Source organism: Salmo salar, chromosome 27, assembly GCF_965601325.2.
Source record: "Salmo salar chromosome 27, fSalSal1, whole genome shotgun sequence".
Taxonomy (NCBI): domain Eukaryota; kingdom Metazoa; phylum Chordata; class Actinopteri; order Salmoniformes; family Salmonidae; genus Salmo; species Salmo salar.
This window is the reverse complement of record NC_138317.1, coordinates 11738427-11748931: the sequence shown is the minus strand read 5'-3', so window position 1 is coordinate 11748931 and position 10505 is coordinate 11738427. Positions and strand designations below refer to the sequence as shown.

Sequence of the window (10505 nt, the reverse complement as noted above, 5' to 3'; positions counted from 1 at the left end):
GAAGTGTGTTGGAGGAAACACTGTTGAACTGACGATCACAGTCAGCCTGCAGGTGCCCAACCCGCCACAAGGAGTCACTAGAGTACAATGAGACAAGGACATTCCTGCCAGCCAAATCCTCCCCTAACCCAATTGTGCAATTCAGCCTGGGATCAAACCTCGGGCTACAGTGGTGCCTTGGCACTCACTGTTGAATTTGCGATTTCCAACTTGTTGTAATGTGTACGCCCAATAGCGGATATAATTTATCTTATGACAAGGTTTGAAAAGGATTTGCCAGTAGATTGCTGACTTGATGCATGATGACTGCTTACCTAGCTTGCTATCTAAGATTTTGAAAGTATGATGTTGACATCAGTCCAATCAAAGCTACTGTAGATATAACTTGATTTGACCTGTGGCTAATGACTGAGACTTTTTGGATGGTCAATTCTAATGTAAGTCTACGGCAGCACCCAAGATCTCTACATGTAGATTTTGTACGCCGACGTAGTGATGTTCCCATGAGAGACAGAACACTGAGCCAAACAGCGCAACTAACATTACCAACCCCTTACACTCCGTATTTTCCACTGGCTGCCCCACCACCACAGAAAGCACTCAAATAGGCTGAAACACATGCATTTTGAAGCTGCCTTACCCAAGAAAGCAAAAGAGAGACCATGTTTGTATGTAGCTTTATTAAAATGAGTAATTTTTTTAATACTTAAAAACAGAATTTTTCAGCAAACTGTGGGTAAACTGTTGGGCAAACAAAAAAGGTGGGTAAACTGTTTACCCTACACTACTGACAACATCCATCTATGATTAAGTACAAGACAAACAAGACTTTAAAATTTTTTTGCTTTTATTGATCATTGTATATCTGATCCAATTGATTAAAAATTAATAATATAAAATAACCACCAATGCAAGGGCATACGTCTAAAAATCAAAATGTACAGACACCACATTCATTTCTCTCCACAGGATGCACATTTACTTCCGGTTAGCTGATGCTGTGCCAATAACACAATCATTCACCTGCAACAGAATAAATAAACAGTAAAAAAAAATGCCATTGTTATTCAGATATTTAAACAAAATATGCACAGCATTAATATGAACATGTTCCAGAGTGAATTGCACGTTGTTTAAAAAAAATTAAATAATGTGTGAGGTCACGGACCTTGCTGGCAAACCGCAGAGAGTTCAGGGTCTCCGGGAAGCTGTCTGCCTCTGGGGAAATGTTGACAAACATCAAGCTAGAAGAGCAGAGACAAAAAGGTTACATACTTTGGATCTGCTCATAATCACAACCGTACAACTAACAGTCAATTAAAATACTAATTTGAGCACAAATCCCATTCAAACTTCGCTCATAACCCAACTTACGTCTTGCTGTTTCCTCCTAGGCAGCTTTGGAGAAGGTACGTCAGCTTTGAGTTTCTGTACGGGATAAAGCTCTCCTGGAATACAGACAAAGAGTGGGAGGGTAAGCGAACATAATCAAGCTATAATTTACAAAGCACCCGTGGCTCCATAAGCAAGCCACCAGCCTAGAGATACTGGGCTGCAAACATATACCTTATTAGCCAAGGCAGCAATAACAATCCCAAGGTTGGTCAAGGAGCCGTTGATGGCTGTCATCTCCTTGAAGCGGTCCCCTTGGGATTGGCTTTTCTGCACCCGCTCGCTGCCAGCCAGGTCCACCAAACACAGAGAGGCTGCAGACAGACACAGAAACACAGGTCAGGATTCTCATACCAGAACGCAATCAGACAACAGGATTATCATTTGTTCTAATTTAACATCTCAGCCTGTGTGGTTGCAGATGTACAAAACGCAGACAACACGATTACATTTGCACTTGACATCTCTCCCAGAGTTCTCGCCCTCAATGTCAAGCTGGAACACCGAGTGCGAGCGGGAGGAGTGGTCGTTCATGTTGGTCCGGGCTGTGGATCGGTTCTGGTTGGCCAGCGCGATCAGGTTGCAGACCTGGATGGACATTTGGTCAAATGGACACATTAGTTTATACGATAGGGGATACTTTATTGCACAGGGATTTGAACCACCCATACAGGTTTATCAGACAACTGCTCTACCTCCCTGTGTTTGACATTCAGGTCCTAAATGGGCAACAATTTTTATTTTATTTTTAAACAAGAGGCTACTTCGCATCATTCCTTTACTGTAGCACTATTGAGGTAATTATTATGCACTGACTGGTATGCATTTGTACATACCTATACTTTTATTCTACACAATTCGCTGTCTCTATAGATAAGTGCCATCCAAATGACTTAAAGGTCGACATAGCGAAATGATGTTGCCTCAAGCAGCACCGCAAATATTGCAGTGAGCAAGATGCACAACTTTGCTTTCACACAGTATCTATGCATGTGCACGGGTTCGCGTCACGATTTTACAGTGTGGTAGTCACGAGACCAAAACAGCACATCGCCCCTCTTAGTTGCAGAAATTCACTCACTAGGCGGTTTACTTTCTGCATCTAGGTCATAATGCTGAGTCTACATTTAAATCTAAAACGTACAAATAAAATGAAAATCGAACATTAGTTAAATTTAGGATAATATGAGTGTTGAAATGCCCACCTCATCCTCAGAGTTGACCTTCTGGTAGGTCAGATTGGTGACAGTGATCTCGTTGTTGGCGTTTTTGCGAATCTCATGCTCCGGTCTCTTGTTGGCCTTGCCAGTGTAGAGGAGATCACGCAGAGTTTCGTTGTAGATCTCAACGAAACTGGCAGTAAATGTAAACTGGGGGGGGGGGGATGTACCAGAATCCGGTCAAAAAAGAAGGTTGATGTTGCAAGTACCATGCATTTACACCAGCTTTAACTCATTCCACTTAAATAGCAAATGGGAAATATACAGTATCATCTGATCTGAAAAGCAGAAACACATCAATACAGCAAATGTCAAATCAACATGTTCAAATTCCCTGTTCACTATAATAGAAATGTCCAGCTGTAGGGACAGCTACCACTCATACAGATGAAAACCAATGGCGTCATCGGTACCTTCCATCCCTGCTCCTGCAGTTTCTTGGAGGCCTGGAAGATCTGCTGCACGGCCCGGGGGATGACCCCGCGCATGTCCTCCATCTCACCACCCTCCATGGTGTAGGTTTTGCCACTGCCCGTCTGGCCGTAAGCGAAGCAGCAGACGTTGTAGCCGTCCAAGGCTGACTGCACCAGGAGGGAGATCTCCTCAAACACATCCTTCTGCGGGATGGAGGGCCCAAACACCCGGTCAAAGCTGAAGTTGTAGCTCTTTTGGGTGTCTCCGGAGCGCCCTATGTGAGACTACGTGAGAATGGGGAAGTGATGATTTGTTTGCAATATTTGACATTTAAGAACAGAGTAAGTCAGATTAGAGGTCCCAACTGAAAAACATACAATTACCTAAACAATGATTATAGTGACCCATTTCATGATTGTGCTTCAGGTGTGTGATTGTTACCTCTTCAGTCTTGGCCAGTGTGAGAGCCTTGTTGTCATGGGCCGGGAGCTGAATATGGTCAATCTGACCGCCGGCCTGCAGGGGGCGCACTCTGCAGAAAACTCTGATGTTTCCCTATAGAAATAAGAGAGCGGGTCAGTCTTGTTAGTGTGAGAAGAGCAATGCAACTTTATGTTTCTCCGTCATGAGCTGCAAATGGACAGGGGCCTAGCTAACGAGGGCATACAGTATGTTTGAAGCAGAAATATAACAATAAAAACAAATATTTCAATATACTCGAGAATTTAATTTTATGCAATACAATCATATCTTCAGGGAATTGAGCATTCCCCCTACTGAAAGACCCCCTTGCCTTGAGCTCTTGGATGGTGTTGTGGAGCCCCCTGCGCTCCATCTCTCCACAGTGAATCTCGTCTGTCTGGCGGGCCACAGTCTCCTCCAAGTTGCGGACAGTGTCCTGGGTCTCCCTCAGGGTGTTCTGGCAACGGGAGAGAGTGGAGGCCTGCACAGAGAGCTGGGTCTGGTAGAAAGAGAGAAGTTAGACACTGATGCACTAAAAAATAAAAAATAATCTTGGACTGCAACGGGGGCTGGTGACAAGCCGTAATGGCAGTGGGTTTGAGTGAGGCTGGGCCAAAGGGCTATGCCAGACCTCCTTAGATATTACTGACCAAGGAGCAGAGGCACGTTAGAAAACCAGCTATACTCCATTCATCTCATGTCACAGCAGTCAAGGTGATCCGTTGTCACAATGAGTAGGTCTGCGTGCCATTTCACTTCTTGTGTGGGAGAACATGTCCTACCTGAACATTGTGAAGCTCAGCCTCCAGACTCTCCCTCAAGCCCAGAAGGACTTTGTGCTCCTCGGTGAGGCTGCATAAGATCTTCTCCTGGGAGGCCTTCTCACTGAACACAATGGCCAGCTGCTCTTTGACACCAGACAGGGCAGCCAGCTCCAGTTCATACTGGCTGCAACACAGTAAAAATTAGTAAGATTGACAAACACCAGAAGGACAAAAAGAGTAACATGTAGTGATACCATCAAGTTACTATTACACCACTACTGGCTAAATGTATGCATAAAGTTATGATCAGTATTGGACTGAAGAAAGGCAAGAAATCCTGTCAGCTTTAGGCCACTTGTTTTGCTAAATCAACACTCTTCTTTGATGTTCCTTATGCAAAATAAGTCACTCTTTCCTATGTGGTTACAATGCCCTTTCCCCTGCCACTACACCCATTTTCACATAATAGTCGACCCTATGCATGTTCCTTGGTACTCTGTACCTGAGCTGTGTGTGGAGTTCTTGTAGGTCTGAAGTCATCTGTGCTTCCTTCTGCCTGCTTTTAGCGACAGACTCCTTCAGGCTCTCGTTCTCCTGGGCCACCGTTTTGACTTTGCTCTGGTAATTGGAAATCTTGCTCTCCATGTCTGTAACTTTTCCCTTCAGGTCCCATGCAGGCCGCCGTGAACCCCCAACAGCTGCTATTGGTGCTAGGGAAACACATTTAACACCCTCATGTTTTAAGATAAGGAAGACAATGTTTGTGGATACAAAATACAGAAAATGTGATTAAGGAAGGACCATGTGATTGAAAAGGGACTTGGGTACCTACCTGCTTTAGCAACAGAGGCAATAGGCAGCTTCTGAAACCCTATTAGGGGTTAAATATATATTTTTAAAAAGACAACAATGTGAAGAAATATTACCAAACAAGAAACGTACAAGGCTAGCAATTAATATCACATGTATACATATTTCTCAATACACAGCATCTCACCTCTAGAGGGACCAGCAGCTATAGTGGCTGCTCCTGTATGCCGAATCAGTTTGGCTGCTAAGAAAGAGGGAAGGAGAGAGAGGGTTATAAAATACAAATAAATACTGGTAATACAGAAAGACAGTGCTAAAACTATTAAAAACAAGAGGATGACATTGGCCAAGCCAGTTGTTGATGTTTTGAGGACACTCACCAACAGCTCGCTTTGGTGGAAGGGGCCTCTTTGTTCCCATTGCACTTGCTGTCTGTCTCATCTTTGGGTCGGAATCAACCCTTCTCATCTTTTTCTAAAGGAGAGAAGAAAAAAATATCACATTTACTACAGGAAATTATGGATAGATTGGAAACAAAAGGACACGTCTAACTTGTGTTTGTGGTGCATTTCTAAAGGAATTGAACATGTCCGTCATCACTGTTTGTAAAAGGTTTTTACACACCTGAGCAGGTTGTTGGTCTGAGCAGGAGTTTATACTCTCACTGCTGCTAGCTGAGAGGACCCTTTTACCAGACATGACTGGTAGTCGGGAGGTGTTCTGCAGAGGTTAGTGAAGGAAAAATCATCTAACTTTACAAAGTGATAACAGATTGTAGCAGGCAGTCCATTTAGCTACATGTTATTTTTCTGTACTTGTCAATAGAGAAAGAGACTGAACTAACTAGTTCCTGGCTTAAGCTTGTTTATATCCAAAACCACCCTATTCATATTGGTATCTTACGTTAGGTTGATAGTTAGCTAGTTATAGAGTCCCACTCACCTCTTTATTCATATGGCTTGAATTTGTACCTGAAACAGAGGGAGCAACACGTAACGCTAACCATAAATACATCAATGGCATGACATAGGTTAACTAAAAAGAAAAGAACATTGGCCAGTTAGCAGGTGGAATGGTGGGTAGAATTAAACTGTAACTTTGTAAAGGTTGTAGCTAGAAATCCATGCTTTAGTTGTGCGAATAAACCAATAGCAAGTTAGCAGGAGTGTAACTAAAATTAACTGGCTTAGCTAACTACTGTACTGTTAACTATCCAACCCTAGCTAGCTAGCAAACGTTAGGTAGGTAGGTACTAACGTTACAGTAAACGTTAACACACCCAGCAAGTTGGGTAACGGCAAAGCCATAGCAGGAAAAACAAAATTCAAACAGTCGTTCATTTGAACCACTCTTCGTAATTACAAACATATAAACAAAACATTTCACACATTTTAAATTATTATTATTATTCACTTACCAATACGACCAGTCACACTTGTTTCGCTGCAGACACAACAGCCGTTTGAATTTCAAATTGAAATGTTTTGGTGGCGCTTTTCACCGTCCAACGTAATTGGCTGACCTTAGACCAATCGCGTCATAGGAAACACAATCCCGCCTTCTTTTTTGCCTTACTACCCAATCAAATTTAAATTCTAGTAATTTAGGGGATGTACAATTTTCCGCAATTCCATCCGTGGAACCCTGATACAAAAAATCCATTGATCAGTCATGGTGGGATCATTGAAATTAAATATCGAATATAAAATATAAATATAGCTCTGATTATTCAGCGTGGCTCTATAAAATAACAATATTTTGTTAAATATGAGCAGATTTAATATGAATCTTGAGTCAGATACAGTCAAGACGGAATACCTGGAATTGAGAGATAAGAAAAACAAACACATTTAATTATTATGTAAACCAGTTTTTTTATTCTGTTTGAATTCTTTAAAATCTAGCTTTTTCCTCGAGAAATATTTCCACAACACATTGGCAAATTATATATTTTTTATGAATTATGATGATTATCAAATTGTATTTGTCAAATGCGCTGAATACAACAGTGAAATTCTTACTTACAAGCCCTTAACCAACAATGCAATAAGAAGTTAAGAAAAAAACGTGTTAAGTAAAAAAAAAAGTAACAAATAATTAAACATCAGCAGTAAAATAACTTCCAAGCATCTGCCTCTAACCCTAGGAAGCTCTTTGCCACCTTCTCCTCCCTCCTGAATCCTCCTCCCCTCCCCCCCCCCTCCTCCCTCTCTGCGGATGACTTCGTCAACCATTTTGAAAAGAAGGTCGACGACATCCGATCCTCGTTTGTTAAGTCAAACGACACCGCTGGTCCTGCTCACATTGCCCTACCCTATGTTTTGACCTCTTTCTCCCCTCTCTCTCCAGATGAAATCTTGCGTCTTGTGACGGCCGGCCGCCCAACAACCTGCCCGCTTGACCCTATCCCCTCCTCTCTTCTCCAGACCATTTCCGGAGACCTCCCTTACCTCACCTCGATCATCAACTCATCCTTGACCGCTGGCTACGTCCCTTCCGTCTTCAAGAGAGCGAGAGTTGCACACCTTCTCAAAAAACCTACACTCGATCCCTCCGATGTCAATAACTACAGACCAGTATCCCTTCTTTCTTTTCTCTCCAAAACTCTTGAACGTGCCGTCCTTGGCCAGCTCTCCTGCTATCTCTCTCAGAATGACCTTCTTGATCCAAATCAGTCAGGTTTCAAGGCTGGTCATTCAACTGAGACTGCTCTTCTCTGTGTCACGGAGGCTCTCCGCACTGCTAAAGCTAACTCTCTTTCCTCTGCTCTCATCCTTCTAGACCTATCTGCTGCCTTTGATACTGTGAACCATCAGATCCTCCTCTCCACCCTCTCCGAGCTGGGTATCTCCGGCGCGGCTTACTCTTGGATTGCATCCTACCTGACAGGTCGCTCCTACCAGGTGGCGTGGCGAGAATCCGTCTCCGCACCACGTGCTCTCACCACTGGTGTCCCCCAGGGCTCAGTTCTAGGCCCTCTCCTATTCTCGCTATACACCAAGTCACTTGGCTCTGTCATATCCTCACATGGTCTCTCCTATCATTGCTACGCAGACGACACACAATTAATCCTCTCCTTTCCCCCTTCTGATAACCAGGTGGTGAATCGCATCTCTGCATGTCTGGCAGACATATCAGTGTGGATGACGGATCACCACCTCAAGCTGAACCTCGGCAAACCGGAGCTGCTCTTCCTCCCGGGGAAGGACTGCCCTTTCCATGATCTCACCATCACGGTGGACAACTCCATTGTGTCCTCCTCCCAGAGTGCTAAGAGCCTCGGCATGACCCTGGACAACACCCTGTTGTTCTCCGCTAACATCAAGGCGGTGACCCGATCCTGTAGGTTCATGCTATACAACATTCGCAGAGTACGACCCTGCCTTACACAGGAAGCGGCGCAGGTCCTAATCCAGGCACTTGTCATCTCCCGTCTGGATTACTGCAACTCCCTGTTGGCGGGGCTCCCTGCCTGTGCACTTAAACCCCTACAACTCATCCAGATCGCCGCAGCCCATCTGGTGTTCAACCTTCCCAAGTTCTCTCACGTACCCCGCTCCTCCGCACACTCCACTGGCTTCCAGTTGAAGCTCGCATCTGCTACAAGACCATGGTGCTTGTCTACGGAGCTGTGAGGGTAGCGGCACCTCCGTACCTTCATGCTCTGATCAGGCCCTACACCCAAACAAGGGCACTGCGTTCATCCACCTCTGGCCTGCTGGCCCCCCTACCTCTGCGGAAGCACAGTTCCCGCTCAGCCCAGTCAAAACTGTTCGCTGCTCTGGCACCCCAATGGTGGAACAAGCTCCCTCACGACGCCAGGACAGCGGAGTCAATCACCACCTTCTGTAGACACCTGAAAACCCACCTCTTTAAGGAATACCTGGGATAGGATAATCCTTCTAACCATAGATGTGCTATTGTAAAGTGATTGTTCCACTGGATATCATAAGGTGAATGCACCAATTTGTAAGTCGCTCTGGATAAGAGCGTCTGCTAAATGACGTAAATGTAAATGTAAAATGTAAAATAAGAATAGCAATAGTGAGGCTATATACAGGGGTTACCAGTACAGAGTCAATATGCAGGGGCACCCGGTTAGTCGAGGGATTATGATGATGATGATTACTATTATTATTATGTTATAGATTAAATACATAAATTCTAACCATTTTCACATTCATCAAAACCTACTGTTCCTAAAATACATTGTTCTCTCATCATATACTGTTCCCTGTCAAATACTGTTCACCCGTGATGTTACCCATCAGAGACTATAGGTTGAGGTCTTTTGGCGAAGGTGGTTTTGCAATTACATGGGTTTAGTGATATTTTGCTGGCTTGGACCCATGTATCCCAGGCTATTCAGGGTTGTCTGGTGCGTGGTCATGTCTGAGCAGGAATGAAGTAGGTTTAAGGCCATCATGTCCACCTGTTGTTCACGTCACTGGTAGCAATGTCAATGATGGCCATGATGGGGGAAAAACAGTAGGCCTATGTGATGGGAAAGCAATATCTGATAGGGAACAGTATATTGTTGCGATGGTGGTTTAAAGTGGTTTAGCCTAATAGCACGATGAGTAGGGTAAGGGGGCTGAGGTTAGGGAAAGCAAGGGGATGTAGCTTCTCGTTTGGAGAGGGCAGTGTAGCGATCTGGGGTAGATTACAATTTCTACCAAATGGAAGACCAGGGTATTCATGCCAGAGACCAGGGTGCACCTCCTGCTCCCTCCGTTCGCTACAACATAATGAGGGAACAATATATCAATCAAATTCAATCAAATGTATTTATAAAGCCCTTTTTACATCAGCCGATGTCACAAAGTGCTGTACAGAAACCCAGCCTAAGACCCCAAACAGCAAGCAATGCAGATGTAGAAGCACAGTGGCTAGGAAAAACTCCCTAGAAAGGCCGGAACCTAGGAAGAAACCTAGAGAGGAACCAGGCTCTGAGGGGTGGACAGTCCTCTTCTGGCTGTGCCGGGCGGAGATTATAACAGAACATGGCCAAGATGTTCAAACGTTCATAGATGACCAGCAGGGTCAGATAATAATAATCACAGTGGTTGTAGAGGGTGCAACAGGTCAGCACCTCAGGAGTAAATGTCAGTTGGCTTTTCATAGCCGATCATTCAGAGATAGAGGCAGCAGGTGATGTAGAGAGAGTCCAAAACATATATGATGGGGAGTATCATTTATAAATAAAAAAATATTGCACCTTTCTGGAAATAAGACCAGGGAAACAAGTTTGGGAACCCCTTTCTTTGCCTGTAGTGTGGTATACCTTTATCAGCCATCATTGATAGTGGAAGGCTACCAGCAATAACAAGTACATTTCATATCATCATAAATTCATCTAAATAATCATCTAATATATGATCATATTAATTTAAATAGTTCTATACGTCCCCAAAGACCGGAAATAAATTTCTCGGCACCGGAA

The 10505-nt window shown here is 44.0% G+C and overlaps 1 protein-coding gene across 1 annotated transcript; it reads right to left on the bottom strand.

The window, feature by feature from the left end:
- Positions 1-665: 665 nt before the first annotated feature.
- On the bottom strand, positions 666-6582 carry LOC106588407 (carboxy-terminal kinesin 2). Its single transcript, XM_014177349.3, has 17 exons — positions 6480-6582; positions 6005-6033; positions 5687-5782; positions 5443-5536; positions 5250-5306; positions 5085-5123; positions 4755-4962; positions 4271-4436; positions 3820-3987; positions 3468-3581; positions 3026-3310; positions 2598-2762; positions 1842-1980; positions 1567-1706; positions 1375-1448; positions 1169-1244; positions 666-1023 (listed from the first exon to the last, which is right to left on the bottom strand). The coding sequence occupies exons 2-17, from the start codon at positions 6014-6016 to the stop codon at positions 979-981; spliced, it is 1878 nt and encodes a 625-aa protein (XP_014032824.2). The 5' UTR covers positions 6017-6033; positions 6480-6582; the 3' UTR covers positions 666-978.
- Between the last annotated feature and the right edge of the window lie 3923 nt (positions 6583-10505).

Bases quoted from the DNA above. Each gene is read 5' to 3' on its own strand.
- LOC106588407 (XM_014177349.3), bottom strand. The intron at 4,963-5,084 runs GTAGGTACCCAA...GTGTTTCCCTAG, and splicing joins TGCCTCTGTTGCTAAAGCAG to CACCAATAGCAGCTGTTGGG. The intron at 1,449-1,566 runs GTATATGTTTGC...TCTGTATTCCAG, and splicing joins TTGCTGCCTTGGCTAATAAG to GAGAGCTTTATCCCGTACAG.